The sequence below is a fragment of the Cryptotermes secundus genome, unplaced genomic scaffold (genome assembly GCF_002891405.2).
Source record: "Cryptotermes secundus unplaced genomic scaffold, Csec_1.0 scaffold1344, whole genome shotgun sequence".
Lineage (NCBI taxonomy): Eukaryota > Metazoa > Arthropoda > Insecta > Blattodea > Kalotermitidae > Cryptotermes > Cryptotermes secundus.
This window is the reverse complement of record NW_019735580.1, coordinates 108,870-130,878: the sequence shown is the minus strand read 5'-3', so window position 1 is coordinate 130,878 and position 22,009 is coordinate 108,870. Positions and strand designations below refer to the sequence as shown.

General features: G+C 39.8%; 1 protein-coding gene across 6 annotated transcripts in view; it reads right to left on the bottom strand.

The window, feature by feature from the left end:
- The window catches only part of LOC111869695 (partitioning defective 3 homolog), a 203,256-nt gene that overhangs the window by 114,228 nt on the left and 67,019 nt on the right, over window positions 1-22,009 (bottom strand). For all 6 annotated transcript variants that reach the window (XM_033753529.1, XM_033753528.1, XM_033753531.1 and 3 more), the window contains exon 3: window positions 4,806-5,009. In XM_033753529.1, coding sequence (XP_033609420.1) covers window positions 4,806-5,009 — 204 coding nt within the window. The remainder of the gene's footprint in view (window positions 1-4,805; window positions 5,010-22,009) is intronic.

Genomic DNA, 22,009 nt, shown 5'->3' with positions numbered 1-22,009 from the left:
TCCCTTACCAACTATATTAAAATGTGGCATTAAGCATTCAAATTTATGTGCCTTTGTAATTAAAATACTCATTTAATGTATAAAAAGAGTTAGCATGTAAAAATCTTTTTAGGGAACATTCAAAGGATTTCTGGTTATTAGATAATTGTTTCAGCTCTTTAGGCAGATGATTGTAGATTTTTGTACCAGAATAATATGGACCCTTTTGAACTTTAGTAAGAGTATTCGGGGGAAATAGGTTAACATTTTGTCTGGTACCAATATTATGAACCTCTGTATTTCTTGTAAACAAATGTATGTTATTTATAGTGTGTTGCATTAAGGAATATATGTATTGTGAACACAAAGGCAGAATTTTCATTTCCTTGAAAGAGTCTCTACATGAATCTCTTTTCTTTAATCCCATCATAATCCTTATAATTTTCTTTTGGATCATAAAAAGTTTCGTCATGTATGAAGAATTGCCCCAGAAGATAATTCCATATGTCATCACAGAATGTATATAAGCAAAATAAATCATACTTAAGCTACTTAATGATATCATAGGCTTAACTGATCTCATGAGAAAGCAAGACGAACTCAAAGTAGTAACCAGGTAATCGACATGATACTTCCAACACAGCCTATTATCAATATTTTTTTTATAAAATATAAAATTTTAATTATCGATTGCGCACATTTTAACTCAACTGTAAGCACCTTTAAATAATTTATCATTTTAGAACAATTGTGGCACTTATTAACTTCATTCTCCCAAAAATTCTGATCAATATAGCGAGACAGTTACTAAGCACATCTTCAACCAACACCATATTGCCATGTACATCAATATTATATATTTATTATCAGAATATTTTTCAATATCCTGCAAAATCAGCATAAGGAAAAGAGATCAGTGTTCAACAAAAATTAATGCAGATGATTTTTGCTATGAATCCAGCATTAAGGACACAGAAAGTTATCTTGTTGACCTTCCTTCCCATGTGGCCAGTGGTAAAAATTCAATTTTCTGTGCTCATTCCACACACTTGGATGTAATGCAGTTACGTTGATTTTAAAAGATGACATAATTCATAATTATCAGTCTCTGGGACTGTTCCAGACCATGTGAGCAAATGTGGAAACAGAGTCAGGCTAGTACATTCAGTAAGCAGGAAAATGATTAAAAGGAGGGAATNTTCAACAAAAATTAATGCAGATGATTTTTGCTATGAATCCAGCATTAAGGACACAGAAAGTTATCTTGTTGACCTTATTTCCCATGTGGCCAGCCCAATCAAATTTATTTCCTCATTACTTTCGCCATAACAAAGGCATCAGAATCATGGGACAATGTATTTGACAGCAATAATATTGATTCTAAATTTAATTGCTTTCTGAACACATACTTGAGGATCTTTTATTCAAGCTTTCCCTTAAAAATAGTCAAAAATGAAAATAAAAACAAATCCACCTGGATAACAATTGGAATAAAAACTTCATGTAAACACAAAAGACAACTATATTTGGCCAGTAGGGACAGTAATGATCCAAGACTAAAAAGTCACTACAAAATGTACTGTAAAATTTTGTCAAAAGTCATTAAAGAAGCCAAACAGAATAACTATAACAGCCAAATTCTAAAATCAAACAATAAAATTAAAACCACCTGGGATATTGTGAAAGTTGAATCAGGAAAGAAATCTGTTAATGAAGACGTACAAAGTTTGAATATTGAAGGGAAGTCCACTAACAATCCACAAGCTATCGCAAGTGCATTTAATGAATATTTCCTTTCATTAGCTGAGAAAACATATTCCAATAATAATAATAATAATAATAATCCAATATACTATCTGTCTCGTGCCTTTAACAATTCATTTCCAAATATCAATCTCAAATTCTCAACAAGGAAGGAAATTGAAAACATTATTAAATCCCTTAAGCCCAAAAATTCACATGGATATGATGAAATCTCTACCAAATTACTTAAAGCAAGCTCTGTTTACATCAGTTCACCCTTGAATCATCTATGTAATAAATCTTTATCATCAGGTACTTTTCCTCAACGCTTAAAATACGCTGTAATGAAACCACTTTTTAAAAAAGGAGAGAGAAAATGCATCTCTAATTACAGACCAATATCCATATTGACTTCATTCTCAAAAGTCTTTGAAAAAGTTATGTATAATAGACTACTTGAACACTTAAATTCTAACAACATATTAGTCAAAGAGCAATTTGGATTTAGGAAAGACCTAACAACAGAAAAAGCAACCTATGAACTAACTAACGATATTTTAAGTGCTCTCAATGACAGATTAATTGTGGGAGGGATTTTCTGTGATCTAGCAAAAGCTTTCGATTGTGTTAATCATGATATCTTACTATCGAAATTAAATTTCTATGGAATAACTGGCAAAGCTAATGAATGGATCAAATCATACCTCAAAAACAGGTATCAAAGAGTTGAAATAAATAATAAAAACTCCAGTCATAATGCATTTTCAAACTGGGGAATTATAAAGCACGGTGTTCCACAAGGATCAATTTTAGGTCCCTTACTTTTTCTTCTCTACATAAATGATCTATCTAAAACCATCAACAATAAATCTAAACCAATTCTATATGCAGATGACACTAGTATAATATTTAAGAACTCTAAATTTGAAAACTTTAAAAATGACATAAATATTGTATTTGAAGCCTTAAACAGATGGTTCGAAGCCAATTTACTCTCATTAAATTTTGATAAAACCCATTACATATCATTCACAACTAAAAACAACCACCAAATTGATCTGGACATCAGTTATGCCAACAAATTAATCTGTAAAGTACTTGATACAAAATTCCTTGGAATACATGTAGACAGTACACTGTCTTGGAAAATACATATTGAACAAATTATACCTAAATTAAATGCAGCTTGCTATGCGATGAGATCAATTAAGCCTTTTATGTCACAGGAAACATTGAAGATGGTTTACCATGCCTACTTTCATTCTATTATGAACTATGGATTAATATTTTGGGGGAACTCTTCACATAGTGTAATAATTTTTAAAATACAAAAGAATATAATTAGAATCATTACAGGATGTAGAAGTAGAGATTCATGTAGAGAATTATTTAAGAAATTAAAAATTCTACCTCTTCAATCGCAATACATATTATCGCTTCTCTTATTTGTTGTTTACAACAAAGATAAATTCAAATTAAATTCTGATGTCTATAACATGAATACTAGACAAAAATATAACTTCCACCTACCCTCATCAACTTTATCAGTATATCAAAAAGGAGTCTACTTTACTGGCATAAAAGTGTTCAACAATCTGCCACAAAGTATTAAAAACTTGGGCAATGACACTAAAAAGTTTAAATCAGAGTTAAAGAATTATCTGCATGCTCATTCCTTCTACTCTTTAGATGAATACTTCAATGTAAATAGATAATGATGTAAAATTAAGTTATATTAATTTTTAAGCTAAAATTGCCTGTACTTATGTATGTAACCTTTTGACTTGGTCTGTATCCAAAGGTACTAACCTGCTTAGGAATTATAGAATGTAAATAAATTCAATTCAATTCAATAATAACAATGGGATTGTTGCTAGGATGTGAGTGAAAACCCAGAATATCTTCCATGTTGCTAGGACACATGGGGAACCCTGAACGGTCTTCTACCCTTACTAGAATAGGGGGTAAAATCCAGCTATCTCCTGTTGCTGTTAGATAAGGGAGAAAAATGGTGATGGGTGAACACTGGTATGGGTACTTGGTATGGAAAAGGATTACAGGAGAAAAGATGGAAGGAGAAGAAAGTACGAAATGGATAATAGTATTGAAGAACGGAGGTGAGGGAGTAGTATTAACTTGAAAGAGGATGTGAAAGGGAATGATGATAGAAGAGACAAGAGATGGAAAAGAAGTTCCAGAAAAAGAAGTGGCGTGATTATCCCCAATTCAATTTGACAGGTAATGTAAGGAACCACCATGAAGAGAAATAATTTCTGAAATTGTAATGCAGCAATTTTTGCACAGGAATGCTAGTATTACTTTGAAAGCAAGACTCGCGATTTTTGTCAGAACATACATATTTGTAAATATAAACGAAATACTCTCTCCTTCTTTCCACATTTGCTCACATGATCACAACAGCATACTCTGAAAAGTCTTTTTTGTTATACTGCAGTGATATGAAGCATGTGTTATTAAAGCTACACACACATATCAAGAGGTTCAGTTTGATAAACATCTGTGCAATAAATTGTAAAGGTAAATTATGTTTTTCTGTCATCATGTAAGACTTAAACCTATCACCTCAGGCAAACAAGTTCAGTGGGGTCTACATCAAGCAGAACTGAATACTGGCTGGTGGTCCACATGCACCTTTGCAGCATGCAATATCTTGCTAGACAGTGCAACACTGTTACCCTACAAGCAATATTTTATTTTTAACGTTGGAAAGGTCACATGTGTAAAATGAGAATCATGTCTCTGGGTAATATTTCCTTGGAATGCAGTTATGTGCAAATCTCCTAAACAGTCACACAGACAATAATGTACATGGATAAAACTCTATGTTGAACGAGGAGATGGAACAGATGAAAATGTGTAAGTATAAAAACCAAGATTTATACTAGGATGTAATTATATAATAAGCAATGGATTAATTACTGAGTTGTTGGTAGATATACTTATAACATAAAAACCAAAGACAATGAGGAACCAGAGGAGGTGTTCACATGGATCAGTTTATAGAATTTTTTTTTCCATGTAATCTAAATTAAAATGAAAAATGTAAGAAATCAAATACATACCTGGAAGATGTCAGGGCTGCCTGTGCCCACAGAGCTCCCACTAGCACCATCTCCCCCTCCATGATGCTGACCATCACCATCCTCAAAGTTTGCAATAATCTGCTCACGGTCATCTGCCACATCATTGAGACGATCATCAGGATCAAGAATTCCTCCATCAGATTGCGATTGCAAGTTGTGCACAACAACCCAAGAATCTGTTGACTGTAACAAACATTCAGAGTGAACACATAATTTTTCTAACATATGCATTCCTACATTGAGAATGCCAGATAATAAAATTTACGACAGTAATCATTTAAACAAGAATGAACAAATGTGCTTCATTCCCAAGTACACAGTTTCCAAATTTGTCCTTTGTAGTTTTACATACAAATACTGGCTTCCATTGCACTGCCTGCAGCCTTTCTCTCTCATTTTGTTTAATACAAACATTTAAAGTCATAAGTAAGTTAATGATGTGCTGCCAAACTTCCGTACCATAACTTCATATTCTGGTCTCTTCATCCCATGCAATGAGCCATCAGTAAGATAAGAGTTTGGGTGAACACCATAGCGGATCTGGACATAGAGGTGTAAAGAAAATTCACATTCTTGTTGAGAATAAAATCTTTGTTGCCCAGTCTGTAGCCATTCATGAGCTATATGGGACTGTGTACATAAAATACCTTAACCAGGCATTCACTGAAACCACAATAAAAATAAATAAACATATCAATTGTGCAGGGAAACTCTGGCATGGGCGTAGATAGTAATCAGATACTGAAACCACAGGCCTCAAGTACAGAAATGCAAAGTCAACTCATACAAAAACATTTTATACCTTTCAGCTATGTACATTTTTTTAAGTCGTTGGCTGATTAATATGACTAAACCATGCTAGTAGGTTTGGTTTATTACGAAACACGTCTAAAAAGAGACTAGAGAAAATTGGGTGGGAATTGTCTCACAGCTGAGAATATAGGGCACTGAAACTGTTGCAGGGGAAAGAATTCAAGTCAGCTAGCCTGGCAACAAAAAGTAAAATAAATTTGACTAAAGTAGGGGAAAGTAGGTCTGACAGAAACCTCGTTCCATGCCAGTGAACACTATCAACATTGTTGTTGCTTGAGCAACATAGATCACGAAATGATATGTAATGTCAGAATAATCAGGTTGCCACAAACATGCTAGTTTTCTGTTCTTATAGATTATATATATTATTCAAGACATCAAAATACAAACAAAATATTACATTTTTGAGAAGTCGTTTTTCTGTTTGTGGAGGAACGGCTGCAATCATGTTCGTGACCCTGGCAGTCATATCGGTTTATGCTCTAACAGGGATAGGATTATCAGTCTTCGCTACGGCTTGAATGGACGACATGAAATAACTCAGAATCAAGCTGTGATTCGGGGGAGGGGGCGTCTCATAATCGCGGGGCCAACGTGTTGCACAGTATGCCTCTGGAAGGTCCCATAAAATAGTCTACTCAGTCTAGCTGTCCATTTATTTTTAAACAAACGAACTATTTTGGCTTCCAGTTGGCACCAGAGCTACACGTAGTATGGCCGTGGTGGCGAAGAGAATATCCCCTGCCTTTGCCATAAATTGAGGCTTAACCTTCAATCCCTTCGCATTTCGTACGCAGATTTCTTGCACGTACATGCATTGTCGATATAGCGACTAGCTACGCGCCGGACGACCTAGGGATCGGAGTTTGAGTCCCGGTAGGGTCAAGAATTTTCTTCTTTCCGCGTCGTCCAGAGCGGCTCTGGGGCCCACCAAACCTCCTATCCAATGGGTACGGGGGCTCTTCTCCTGGGGGTAATGCGGCCTGCGGTAAAGCAGACCGCTCTCCTCCAACTAGTGCCGAGGTCAAGAAAATATGGACCTGTACATCCGTTCCCCCATACTCCTCCATTGCGTGGTGCTTAAGTGGTTAAGGAAAGAGTCAACTTTACATACATTCACTGCGCCGTTAATCATTTGCATGTTAACTGCAGTTGTGCGAAAATAAATACATTCTCACTATAAACTGTCTCAAATTCCTCAGCGCAGCTGCCTTGCTTTCCCACCATTTTGCCTCAATATCCCCATCAGTGTTCGTTATTTAACAGGAAACATTGCACAGCCACATTGGACACAATAACAACACACAATCACCTGGACAGCTACTGCACCCAAGACTGAGGAACACAGAGTTCCTACTATGCAGAAAACTTGCTGAGTTCAGTTTCGCACACTGCATCCCGGGAGGGGTAAGTGGGTAGGTTTGCTGCTAGATGTGCACCGTCATCGGGTATGGAAACTATGGAAACTTTGGAAATGTAATATCGCGAAAAGGTCGTTATATGTCACTTATACAAATAACGATTAAGTTCATGCACAGGAAAACAAGAGAAGTAGTGCGTAGTCGCAAGCAACAGCAAAAATCCCACTGATAAGCAGCAAACAACTCTCATTATACTCGTACATTAATTAACGGTTAAAGTTTCTAGCGAACCCACAGCTGCGCTGTCACTAAAGTCTACACTCAATGCAAGGACCCAACAGAATTGGTTTTCTTTCTTATTCTATTTATCTGAAGATGAAACCGATTCAATTTCCGAAATGCAATGGTTTAAATAACACAAAAATTATGGACATCATATAAAAACATTTTAAATTTAGTTCATAAACTTGATAATTTGTACTTTTCGCAAAACATTATTAGAATAACCAAATCAGGGAGCGACAGGTTGTACATATGGGGAAGATAAAGACATTTCTAGACCAGATAAGCGATAAACAGCTTATCAAGAAATGCTCTGCTCACTGGAGCTAGTTAATAGAAATTTGAGTATTATAACACTAACCAAATGACATCGCGAACTACCAGATAAGAAACACTACTTTAAGCCCATTTCATAGCATCAAGCACACGTGCAGTGTGTCCGGGGACGCACTGTGTTGCTACCAGCATGTGTGCTTGCAAGGATGGCTGTCACTGTCGAGACTCCTTAATTAGAATAAGAGGTCTAAGTGAAGGCAGGAACCCTGCTCTTATCCCGTCACCAGCTGATAACGCCCGCACTCAGAATGCTTCTCATGAAGCGAAGACGTGTTAAGAGTGTAGACGTAAATCTCCACGCATTCTTAAACTCAGCACCATATTTAGGAGGATGATCAGCTTCACCCTCCGGTCGACTTTGCCTCGGCAAACTGCATATCGTATCCTTTGAACGGAAGGCTGGATGTGTCAGATATCTTGTTCAAAAATATACTACGTCCCTAACGGGAATCGAAACGCAGCAGCACATTTTCGTATGCTTCCATTGTCAGTATTGTGTATTATGGAACTGCCAAAAAAACGCAAAAACATTGTGCAGAATCGTAATCCTTCCGTGTGTACGTTTCCTATTGTTCCCACGGTCTGGAGGCTGGTATAACGCTGTAATCTTGGGCCACCGTATTCCGTCGCTAGAACATCCATACATGTTCGAATGCATACAGCGATCTATTTCGCAATTACAATGCTCGTCACCAGGCGATGACACCGCGATAAATAACAGAAACGTTATGTGATGTCATATTCTTTTATTTACAGAATTTTAATTTAATGACAAGCCTAAGTTAGAACAATTTAATGTTTGTTTTTTGCAATGCACTAACAAGTATATGTGTTCGCGGTTAAAACAACCTTTATTCTTTAAGTCGTTTACAAACTTTAAGGAAGTTCCACACAAAAGATTCGTCTAACATTTAATAATGTAGTTACAGTACTAAGTAACATTATTATGTGTTTGATATGGAGGGAATACAGTCACTCAGAGGGGAAAAGCACTGATATAATTTGGTTCTAAAGGGTTCCGACGATAGTGTATAACACTCAGAATTCATGGATTTGGGGACTTTGTCTATCGTCCGGTATTCTAGAAACTAGAAAACACGATGTTTCGGAAACGGGACCTGGTTATTTCCCGCCGAATTAGCCTGGTCTCAGGTGGTTAAATAGCTGTGTGAATCTGACAGGGCTTGTCCAGTGATTGAGGTTAACTCTTTCTAAGGGACCCAACTGAGTAGGTGTCTTCCCCCTCACATGAAGACGGAAACAGATCCAGTTTCCGAAACGTCGTGTTTTCTAGTTTCTAGAATACCGGACGATGGAAAAAGTCCAAAAACTAAGTAATTCTCGTTGTTATATAATTTGCTACAGAAAATGAATTGAAAATCACAAACACGTTCCTGATACACAAAGACATTCCTAAATTTACATGGTGTGCTAGAAACTGCAGGTTAATGTCTGATTATATACTGGCAAATAAGAAGACTGCAACACTAATGAAAGATATATTCATTTCCTTGCTATTGCAAAATTAGCAATGCCTGATACACGGTGTAAAAAGTGTATAAATGTAAAGAGACGGATAAACATTTACTGTACACCTACTGAAAGGAAAGAACGCACTGAATTTATATACGGAAAGACTAAACACATAGCTGGACCAAAGACCGACATGTAACAATGTTAATTTAGAATTGAGTGATATAATTCAAACAATTCAAGTTGCAAAAGAAGTATTCCGCAGACACAGAAAGAATAACAACATAACCTACCTTCCAGCAGAGAAATGGGAAGCACACTTACAGTTTCTCAAGACGGAAACAAAAGCTGATAAGAGAAATGTTGGCCGCGCCATTGCTCAAGCGGCTAGTCGCTGGCTTCCCACCGCGGCGGCCCGAGTTCGATCCTGGGTCTGGTCAAGTGGGATTTGTGGTGGACAAAGTGGCGCTGTGGCGAGTTTTCTCCGAGTATTTCGGTTTCCCCTGCCAATCTTCATTACACCAAATTCTCCATCATCATAATCGCCCGGGACAGGCTACAATAGGCCAATCAGTGGCCGCCGTGCCGAGTGGACCCAGCTGGACTCCACGCCCCACTACGTGAACTTAATTTTTTTTAAATAAGAGAAATGTTAAAAGACAATGAGAATAAACACGAACAGCTGAGGTAAATATATAAGTAATATATATTATGATGCTCGTGGACTTCAAGCAACAGCATACGAAATGCTAAGAGAACTAAATACAACAGGAAGAGATGAAATCAAATTAAACCTTATATCTAAGTCGAATGGAATATATATAAGGGTTGGCTAAAAAGTAGTGGCAACATTGCTGTAACATGAAAGANATCTACTGCCCTAAGTGTCCATGTTTCAGCCCCATACAGAGCTATGCTCCAAATGTAGCATTTCACTAGTTTCTTCCTCAAATTTAAGTCCAATTTGCTGGTAAAAAGATTCTTCTTCTTGCTAAATGCAGCTTTTGCCATGGCAATCCTGGATTTAATTTCAGAGGTAAATATATAAGTAATATATATTATGATGCTCGTGGACTTCAAGCAACAGCATACGAAATGCTAAGAGAACTAAATACAACAGGAAGAGATGAAATCAAATTAAACCTTATATCTAAGTCGAATGGAATATATATAAGGGTTGGCTAAAAAGTAGTGGCAACATTGCTGTAACATGAAAGACGTGCGTCAGATGGCACTAGTGCCGTCTGTGGCTGATAGCAGAGGTTCAGTTGAAGTAGTGCAGTGAGTGGCTCTGGTTGTGTTTCATTGAGTTACATTGTGCATCATCTTGAAGTGCAGGAGCCCAGTTCAAGCGCCCTAAGAACATGTTTACGAAACAAGAACAACGCTCCTAGATAAAAATTGAAGTTGCACGAGGTCGCAGTGCACAAAACTGTTATCAGGGACTGCGAGAAGCACGTCATGATGCTGCTTTGCCATAATGCACAGTGGCACGGTGGGTGAAACTGTTCCGTGAAGGGAGGGATGCCATTCAGGACAGCCACCGTTCAGGACGACCCCATGTTGACAGCCACACAATTCAGCTTCTTGCTTCTTTGCTGGATGTCGATCGTCGATGGGCTGCGCGGGAGTTAGCTGCTGAGATACGCGTATGTCACAAAACCGTGCTCCACATTCTGCACGATATTCTTGGATACCACAAAATTGCAGCGCGTTGGGTACCCCATACAATGTCCGAGGTGCAACAATGGCACGTTATGCAATTGCACAAGACTTGTTGGACCGGTACCAGAAGGAAGGTGACGACTTCCTTGGAAGGATCGTCACACTGGACAAAACTTTGGCTCGCTCATACAAACGGCACTTGAAGCGACAATCAAATGAATGGAAGCATCCTGGCTCTCCTCATCCAAAGAAAGTGCACTCTACACAGAGTAATGTGAAGGCGATGTTCATTGTGGCATATGACACTGAAGGAGTGATACTGCACCACACTGTACCTCAACGACAGACAGTAAATGCTGTCTACTACTGCAATTTCCTGCCTAATCATCTTCGTCCAGCACTCAGGAGAAAGCGACGACACTTGTTGGCAGCGAACCCCATCATCCTTCATGACAATGCAAGGGCTCATATTGCTGACGCTGTCAAGGATTTTCTTCACCGCTGGCCACGGGAGAGACTGCAACATCTGCCATACTCACCCGATATGAGTCCGTGCGATTATATATTTGCCAAAATGAAAGAACCACTGCGAGGGACACGTTACAACACAAGAGAGGAGATCATTCGTGCCTTAGAGCGGTCACTGCTGGGTATCAACAGAAGTGGACGCAATGATGGTGTACGACGCCTTCCACAAATTTGGCAGAAGGTGGTACACACGGGGGGGCGATTATATTGAAGGAATGTAACTGTATTTACCTCAGGTAATAAAGTCATTTCAGAACTGTAGAGGTGTTGCCACAAATTTTTATCCAACCTATGTATTTCAAACATTTGTGAACAATAAATCCCGAAGTGAAGCCCATTATAAATAGATCAGAACGGGGACCAAGTAACTGTGGAGTAAATGATAAAAGCTATGAACAATAGTAAGAATAAAACAGCACCCGCCCATGGCGGAATAAATTATAACAAATGAAGAACGCAACAACAGGGTTACCTTCACAGATTATTTGATCTGATAATATACACTGCAGGAACGTATATATACCTACAGACTGGTTTTGGGAACTGTAATACCAATATACAAAGAAGAAAACGGAGAGAGTTGAGAAAATTATAGAAGAATTACCCACTGTATTTATTTCCGCTTGCATATTTACACTGGTCAAGTAATTAAAGATTGGCTGCAGGTGATCAAACAAAATATTTTAATGAAGCTCTCATTGTTAAAACTTATTTGCGAACGAGCAGGTGACTGTGGCGCCCATCACCGTGCCCGCGCGGTCTAGGGCGTGAACTGTCTTCGCCCTCTCAAACACTGAGATCGTGGGTTCGATTCTCTTAATTGCAAGAAACGTTTCGGGATAGTTATGTTCCAGAATACACACAACATATGCCTATAGGCCTAACACGATTCAAGCCCTTGTTTAGACAGGCCGTAGGATTTGATGAGACAGTGGAGGGTGTCAGAAGACGGCAAGACTAGAGATAAAAATCACACAAAACCACCCTGCCTCTAGCGGAATTCCAGCCTGGGATCCGAATGCTGGAGAGATTTATAAGGAATTAACGTACGTACATCTTACATATGCAAGCATGACGCGTGTCTTTTCCAAAACTTTATGGTCCCATTCATGCAATTAATGCTAAAATTCTCATTAGAATACTTTCATCCGTAACTTTTTCTAAATAATTCCATTCTACAAGTCCCACTGCTGTCATGTTCGACTGCTGTCGAAGGAGCCTCCATTACCGTATGGTGCGATATTAGACCTTAGTCCACACCAAGCAACAACAGCCTGCGTTTGCGGTGTCATTCCACTTCATTCATTGTGATATGAAAATGCACTCCTGTTGCTTTTTCTTCTTTTCAGAATTTTATATTAAAATTGTACTATTCTAGGAAAAGTGCGAGAAAATTATACGCAGAGAAATGGTTAAGGAAGCTTTTCCTTTCTTCTCATAACTATTAAAACTCTTTCAAGTGACGTAACTCCTACATTTTGTCCGAATATCGGAGTTTAGGAAAGTGATTTCGACGCATGTATAAGGCAGTAGCACTTACATGCAGTAATGACACAGTTGGCTTCCACAGTTAGTACATCTTAATGAACAAAACATCCAGTTGCGTAATATTTAACTTTTCAATGAGTAGCTGCAAATATTCCAATGCCAAGATTTATTTGTGAGCCAGGAAACGTAAACGCGTGATTGAGACGTTAATGTCAGAATCACGTTCTCTTCTTCTGCATCACTGTGCACAACGTTCAATACTTTATACGCGATCTACGGTGCTCTTCCAACGTAATGCTGGCGTAGTATTCCTACTATACTGAGCGGAAGTATCAACAGTCATATCCTGTACGACAAAAGACCGGTCCACTTGTCGGTCAGTTCACAATAACCTACTTCTTCACTAGCAGAACAGAAGGATACAGCAAATTACACACAATCTCGTAAACTGGGGCCGGCACTAAAAGAACGAAGTCTGCTGACGTCACCATAAATTACTTTCTTGGTGAGGTCCTAATGGATGACAAGACGAATTCTGGTGCGTCATGAAATAATTGCAGGACGTAAAAAGGCATGGTGTTGAGGATAGAAAACAGATGTTTTGACGCCAGGAGAGGTGCACCAAACAATTAGGACGCTTTGCAAAACGAAGGAGATAGAAACAGTAGTTAGAAGGGGTCTGTAAAACGATGCAAGAAACACACTGAGAGATGCTATCCAAACAATGATAGTTTCAAGAACCCCTTAGGGTTGATATATTTTAGTTCTTACGCCAGTGACCATAAATAACTACGATGTAATGCTGTGCAGTCTCGAAGAAATTTACCGACGTTTCGGAGGAACATACTGCCCTCATATTGAAGGTCATTGGATAAGTCAAACAAAACGTAAACGGAGCGACTGTATTTGCTACCTGATATATGCTTGGCTCGTTTATTTTACGACCCCCAAGATAGATGAAGTATTTCCTCTGCAATGTAGGTAAATTCCTACCAAATTACACGGCGTCATATCCCAGAACATAGTAATTTTTAGCTTATTGGGATTTCACTGCTGTTGCTCACAACACGGTTGTGAGGAGTATTTCAGGGTCGCCAGTCGCTGCTTCATCATTCGTAAGAAGATACAATTTTCTGCAGAACCGTCAGACTTTCAGTCACATTCAGAACTCATGCAAACAAACCCGCAATTTCCATGTGGACGAGATGGCCATTAGAAATTAAAACAAGAATGGCAAAGATTCTTAAGAAAGGGAACGAACTGTTAACCTACCATAACGTTTAACAGCCATTAATAACTGTGCCGAGGATATGGTAATGCTGTTTCGCTACAGCTGACTGCTGGCCTGGTGGAAATCGTTCACCTCGCGATAAACGTGTGGAGTTGGCAGTGCTCCAGAAAACATAAACACTACGTGTGAAGCACTTCCTCTTCCTTTCCAGCAAACTAAATGTACACTTCCCTACAATAAAACAATATTCACTTTTCAAGTTTCTGTGTTCAACGCCACGGAAATATGCAACACACGTGCATGGCTGATTTCCAGACCCAGCTTGAACTGACGTCAGAATTGGAAGGGGGGGGGAGATTATCCAGCGTCGCATTGCAATGATGGATCGTGAGGGAAGTGGAAAGCAGCGTTGTCTTACCTGAAGACATTCTACCGGCATAGGCTCCAGGGACTGAAGAAATCCGTGACGTCAGTCAGGATAACAGATCCCCGATAGGAATTCCTATCAGGTAATGTTATTACCGACACCTTAACCTGCATTCAAACTTTCTAACACGAGTGGGATGTGGTAAGTATAAGGACGATTCCTGTGTAGATCTGCGGATGAAGAGACCAACCTTTACATTGGTAACATATATTTCGCTTTTGGCAGCTGACATTTCAAAACAAATTCCCACCCATTCCCAAAGTGAGACCAGGTTATGTGACTTGAGTGCTGAGCACTGAAATGTGCCGGACAACTTCTCGGAGTATCAAGCACTCACACTAGCAGTGAGCCCATTGTGAGCCCCTGTTTTCACTATTATCCTTGGTGCTAGAGCCCAAAGATGTCTGAGAGCAGAGCTGAAGACCTTCGTTCCATACTCAGTCAAAGCCGGGCGCTAACGAAGTATGAGGTAGGAGGATTCCTCCTGCTGTTCTCATTCCCAAAGTTCCGTAACATGCAATTGCTTTCTCAATGCACAGTGGCCACTCAATAAATAAACAGACGCACGAAAAGATAAAAAAAATATTTTCGCCAAACTTTTGGAATCCCCCTCCCCTTAATATAACCCCTGATTTTAACTACCTTTACCTGTATAACCATTTTAGTGTATATACATTTATTCATGAATAAAAAAAAGGTAAAGCTGTCCCTGTGCTTAACTAATTAAGCATTATGCCAAAGCACAATAGACCATTGAAGGTCGCAGTGCTAGGGCCAGTTTTATGGCTCACCCCTCATACTCATACTCAAGCACTATGCCATGAAGGCATACTGGAGAGTATACGTATAGATACTCCTTTTCTTGACATCGGCACTAGCTGCAGGTGAGTGGTCAGCTTCACACCCCGGCCGCTTTACCCCGAGGAAAGAGGCCCCGATACCCATTGGATATGGGGTTTGGTAGACCCCAGACCCGGTCTGGACGACGTGGAGAAGAAAAAATTCTTTACCCTACCGGGACTCGAACTCCGACCCCTCGGACGCCCACACCGTAGTCAGTCGCTATACCGACTCATTTAGTCACGAATACCAAGGAAATTAACAACAATAATTCTTTATACATAACCCTCATATAAACTTGTTAGCTTCATAATGGTATATATGAAACCCCTCAAGATAGCCGAAGAGACCATAACATCTCAGGCCAGACATAAATTCTGATGGTCCTCCTAATCTCGCTCCGTGTCTCATGGTACTGAAACAGTACATTATCTCATCGGGTACAAACTGTTACATTTGCTCTGCTCCCGTATAAAATGTCCGCTTTCTTTGTGAAAGCAAAATTCGAACGTTCAATATCGATAATAAAATAAAAATCCGTCATTGCACATGCCCCTGAGCCATCCTCACAAACTGTTTACCTAAGATTTAATGAAATCCTCCCATTTTCTTTCCGATCTTCCATGATATTTTCAATAGGCTTCCCCACTAAAATGTGCAAGTACGTGTATTTCTTCTATCCATCCTAGACGCATACACAGCTCATTGCAGCTTTACAGGTTTCACTGTCTCGCAGCCTACACATCAGAGAAGTTATATTCTACCCTTCTTAGTGCAGATACTTCCTTATGGATTCTTTTTTTGTTATTTGTAGTGTATGTTGTTCCCTCGAAGTGATACAAACTCATGAAACTGTTACAAAGATCACAACCAAAAAAACATTAGTTAAGAGCTTCAGCCCAGGCAAAACACAATACGAATGTGGCTTTCAATTGCTCCGGCTACCGTAACTCTGTGGACTTGATAATTTCAAATATCATATAATAGGCGTATTTGGGTTTTAATGCGGCATATTAGACATAACAACTCGAATAATGAAACTGACGGAAACTTCTCTTCTGCTGAAGGAACGATCCTTAACGCACAGCGCAGAAGCAAACTTAATGGTATTCAAATGAGACACAGGCGACTCGGGGTCTTCCGCGGACGTGCAACAAGATCTCAGAAATGTCTGACATTGAGAAGAAAACACACCCTCTGAACAATAGAAGAGAAAGCAAAGCAGAGTAGGAAGAGGGGGACAATGCCCATGTTCTTATTTTGTTAAAACTGATTCTTCATTCCACAGCGAGAAAACAAAATGGGAAGTAGAACAGAAAACGTATTTAACATAATCGCACTGGAACTGTGCACTTCAGTCTGGAGTACACAGAAGTTTCGAAGTGACGTGAAGCTGTGATGTTCACTTACTGGAGATAAAAAATCCATTTTCAGCAAAGAAAACAACAGAAGAGACACTACAGTTCGGGTCGCCTTTCCTTCGCATTTACTTTAAATGTATAATGAACCAAAGCAGAGCAAAGTTTCAAATAAACATTACATATTATTTCCGACATAGTCTGCTTGCACCTTCTCTCACTGTTTCTTCGATTGCAGATTTTCTTGTTTTTCCTTCTACCCTGAAGATTGAGGCGATACGTTCCTCCGAAACGTCGGTTAACACATCTACACGGTGCCACATCCCAAAAGACTGCTTTCTTCAAACATTACGAGTACATAGTTTGACGACATATATACTTCGTATCATTCAGCAATTTTTACAGGACACGTGACATCTGAAATTTTTGTTTCCACATAATTTAGTGTAAAACTATATGAAATGATTACACATACTGAACTCACGTGCACCTAAACTATATCTCCCAGCAACTTAGTGTAAGCCTTCGGTACCAGCTATAGAGAACACCAGTCCGCTGAGGCGTCTGGAAACCGAAACTTTGAGCATGCTCGCTTGCTATTCGAACAAAACAGAACGTAAACGTGGGTCCGACAATGGAATAAGGACGTTTTCCATATGTTTTCTCTGAGATCTTCTATTCCTCAATTGACACGATATTTACTTATTACTTACACAAAGCGAAACAATTGAGATATGGTATATCTTATCATTTAATATGGATTCCTTTGTAATATACTCGTACAGCAAGACACTGAGAACAGAGTCTAGCAGTGCCAGTAATGAAAACCAACTGCGTCGTCTTCCCAACACCCACTGCATGCTAGTTCATTCCTGCTGCTCCCTCTGGAGCCGTTTCATTTCTGTTTCTTTAATCTTATAGACAGTCGGTAGAACTCCTTGGACGGGGGATCAGCCCGTCGCAAGGCTGCAATTTACACAGGGGAACACGAACACAGAATAAATGCATACCGACATCCAAGCCTCGAGTGCGATTCGAACCCACGATCCCAGCGTTTGTGAGAAGATATTTTATGCCTAAGGCGCGTTCAGACTTGATCCAACTTGCTCATTATATTTAAAAAGTAAAGTTGTCCCTGTGCTTAACTAATTAAGCACTATGCCATGAAAGCGTATGGGAGAGTGGATGTATAGACCCATATTTCTTGACCTCAGCACTAGTTGGAGGTGAGTTGTGAGCTTCACGCCCGGGCCGCTTTACCACTGAGGAAATAGCCCCAGGTACCCACTGGATAGGAGGCTCGGTGAGTCCCAGAGCTGGTCTGGATGACATGGAGAAGAGAAAATTCTGACCTTACAAGGACTTGAACTCCGGCCCCTTGGTCGTCCAGCCCGTAGCCAGTCGCTGTACCGACTATGCTACCCCGGCTCTCGCTCATACACATAGTCACAAACTGTACGCGCTTTGGGGAAGCAACAAAACCAATCTTGCCGATCGAAAACATTGTGAAACCGCATCCATATTGCAACGAAGGATCTGAATTCCGTTACGGGCAAGGATAGTTTGCTGTGCTGTGCCTTACAGGAGGAAAGCATGTCCCATAAGCACTAACCGTTAGGATGGTGCATTTCAGGGTTCCCAAGGCAGCACCAGATTTATTGACTTTCTCCGCATAAAAGTATTTCTTTTTCAAAAACGATCGCATTAATGAGGAAAGTAATAGATTGCACACTGTTTAACAGCTTCCGCTGAAAAGGAACGTGGTCACTGTACCGGATGGCTACTTTACTGTGATTTCACGTAAAATAACAAATTTTCGCACTTCTTGCGCAACAGTATATCAGTATCTGCCTCTTTATGGAATAAGAATAATTCTGTCACAAACCAATGGGTACCGGGGGCTCTTTCCCCGGAGGTAAAGCGGCCGGGGCGTGAAGCTCACCACTCGCCTCCGACTAGTGCCGAGGTAAAGAAAACGTGGGTCTATAAATCGAATCCCCCATGCGTCTTCATGGCGTACTACTTAATTTGTTAAGCACAAGGACAACTTTACGTTTTACCTTTACCATAAACCGACATTCTAAGCTCTGTACCACTGCAAGCAGTAGCGTCTCTCACTTAAACTTGGGATGTGTCTGGTTTGAATTTGGGCTCGGACGCCGACTATCCTCACTTCAGAATAGTGGCTTAAATATGTCACAATCACATCTTCCCACGTCTCGTCAATTTTTATTCAATGTCATCCAACCAGTCGACGCTACATGGTCCGAGTTACTCACAAGGTCGCTAAATTATAAGAAAAAGTCATGCAAGAGTTTGTATTAGAGAGCATATAAGGTTTGAAGTAAAACATCCTCAAAGTCCAAGTCACATTGCGACTGTCTGTCTATCTTGGTGTCGAGCCCCAGCTGGGGCTCATGACCAGATTTTTTTTTCTTTTTTCTTATATGAAAGTTACTGTCCTGTTCCTTTGGGTCGCCCTCTCTGACGAGAGGTCGGGTCTGTCATTTGTCAGTCATAGTCTGTGTTAGTAGTAAGTCCATTGTCAGTATTTACATATATTTACAAATTTAATCTTAATTCCTATTTCTATGTACAATATATACAAGGCCTCTGTCAATCCAGGCTCGGTACAGCAGATTATGCCCTATTTCTACTAGTATTAGCTACCGCAGTAGCCTAGTCACTTGAACGGTCGTATGCCTGACCGCCGTCTAGTTTAAGCCTCTTATACTTTCTGTGTCGGGCTTCGCCTTGTCCGATGTTGCGAACATTCTCATTTTCATGATTCTGTATGACTTCTGCTTGTTTCCTGTATAATTTTGTTATATAATCATATACGTATGGAATTTTGAATGTCATGTGCAAATCGCGGGCCGGTGTGCGCCTTGGAAAATTGCCAATGGTGCGGAGAACCTAGTTTTGCAGGCGCTGCAATTTCACTAGATGGGTGTCTGCCGCAAACTCCTAGGCGGGACTAGCATAAGTCATTACAGATCTAATAAGAGCTTTATGGAGGGTCAATTTAATGTTAGCGTTCAATCGCTCACTTTTGAAAAGTGAGCGATTGAATGTTCTGAAGGCCTTGGCTTCGATCATTTCTATGTGTAATCTCCATGTCATTCTCTTATCGAAGATTACACCTAGATATTTTGCACTATATACAAATGGAATATTTCGCCCATTTAGAGTAAGACAAGACGCAGGCGTTCGACGACTATAAAACATCCCCGTACAATGGTGACAATAATAAAGGAAACATTTTTAACTTGCTGCAGTCATGTGTTCAACGCTAATTCGATAGTACATTATGCAAATTAATAAAGTCTTATAACAGCCAACACAGTGTTTGCACAGAAAATACGAGAAAAACTCTAATCGTGTGATATCTAAATGCATTCATTAGGATTTAAATTAAACTACTGACCCAGATGTGCGCTTATTGCTGATGGAAATCTTGCAGCAAAGAAAAACAGATTTAATTTGCGCATCATTATATGCATTATCTAACTGATTATTGGTTCAACTCGCATTGATGACTTCAGTGATCTCATTCATGTAACTGGTTGCTATATCTTTCATCCAGTGCAATATTCGGGTCAATTCCTGAATTCTACGTACGTATTAAATCACGTCAACTTCATCTTTCCAACAAAACGTACTTAAACTATTAGAATCCATGGGTAGCGTAAAGAACCACATGGGCCTGCACGAAACAAATGAGTGAGGCGCTCCGAGGGCGCATTTACTACTGAGACACTTTACACGTACTATTGCTATTAAAGCAAGAAGCAACACTTCTGAGCGAAGTTGTGTCCCCACTTTCACAGATACTAACGATAGTGCAGCCTGACAACCTCCTAATTCCAAGTAGGAATGCAGTTTTCAGCTACCTGCTTTTGCTGCAACTGAATTCACCAAAAGGTAAATCTGTCCCTGTAACAGGCCGTGAAGTCCCATATGGTTGTGGGATGTCAAGGCTCTCACATCTTCAGGGCAACCGGCACACAGATGGAGATAAGGTTGTCAGCCTTACGCGCCGGCCGCACTTTACCTCCCATGGTTATTGTGCGGCTGGAAGGATGACTTCATCGAGACACGAGAACCCGCGACCTTCCGGCTTGTCCCATAGCGCCTCAACCAACTACGCGACTGAATTCACCCAGGACTTCTGAATACTTCATGGCAAAATTCTCAACTGAAAGAATGGCCAATCACGATAGATATCCTTCGTAGGAAAGTCTCTGTTACTGCCAGCCTCTGAAAAGCCCATTCAAGCGGACGCAGTATTCATAGAAATAATCAGATGGTTCACACCAGAATAAAGACATGATGGTACGCTTCACTTGAGCTTCCGCGAAAAATACTCTTGAACATAGCGCGTACGTTTAAAATACGCGAAGGAATTACTGCGGTAACCGCCACTCTCTTTACAGTCTGTAGCAATCAACACTGATACCTTCACCAAATCCTGGCAACGTTTCGAAGTCGTACTTCGGCTTCCTTTCGGTTTGGTACTTCACAAACTAAACTAAATTTATCAACACATTTAGTAAATTATTCAAACCGGGTTTGAACTTGTTTTAATTTCATTAATCGATAAGTTTAAATATATTATGAGAAACAGTCTCTGAATCTGTTATAAATTCATCAGGATTATCGTAATCCAACGCCTTTTTCTGCGTCTCTTTCGCGTGTCTGAGTACCACATCTACTTCTTGCATATTCAGTGAAACGGAGCTTAATTATACTGTTCAAGCGAAACACAGAATTGCTGAATACGTGTCACGATGTTATGTAAATGAGTATTAACAACTTGTCTAAGTTGACTTAACTCTATTAACATGACAGAGAACTTCGTTCCATATGTTCAGTGACAGTACACATTCGAGAGTTGCTATTTCGTTGAGAACTCACTGACCTCACTCAGAGTTGCAGTGTCATCACATGTCACGAAGATTTTCAGTGGCTTCACAAGTATCTTCAAAACGAAGTCTTATATTTAACCGTGTTTCCGTATTTCTCTAAGGCCCAGCGTTTCTCAAACTATGGTCCGCGGACCACAAGTGGTCCTCGAGGTGTGCCCTTGTGGTCCTTCAAAAAAGACAGAAGAAAAATAAAATTCAAATGAATTGCGTATCACACTATAGCTGGATATCTGAGAGTTTGGAAATTACACATGACAATCCTCTTTCACTTTCTCCCAGTACTGACATTTTATGAAACTTACTACCCTACCCGCCTACCGACTACCCACTCTACTCTCAGCAACAGAAGCGGGATTTAAAGGGCTGTGCCCGTGGCGCCTCTAGCCATCCCTTCCCTGCACATCTGCCGCCGCGCCTGTAACCAGCCAGGGCCCACCCGAATTCATAACAAAG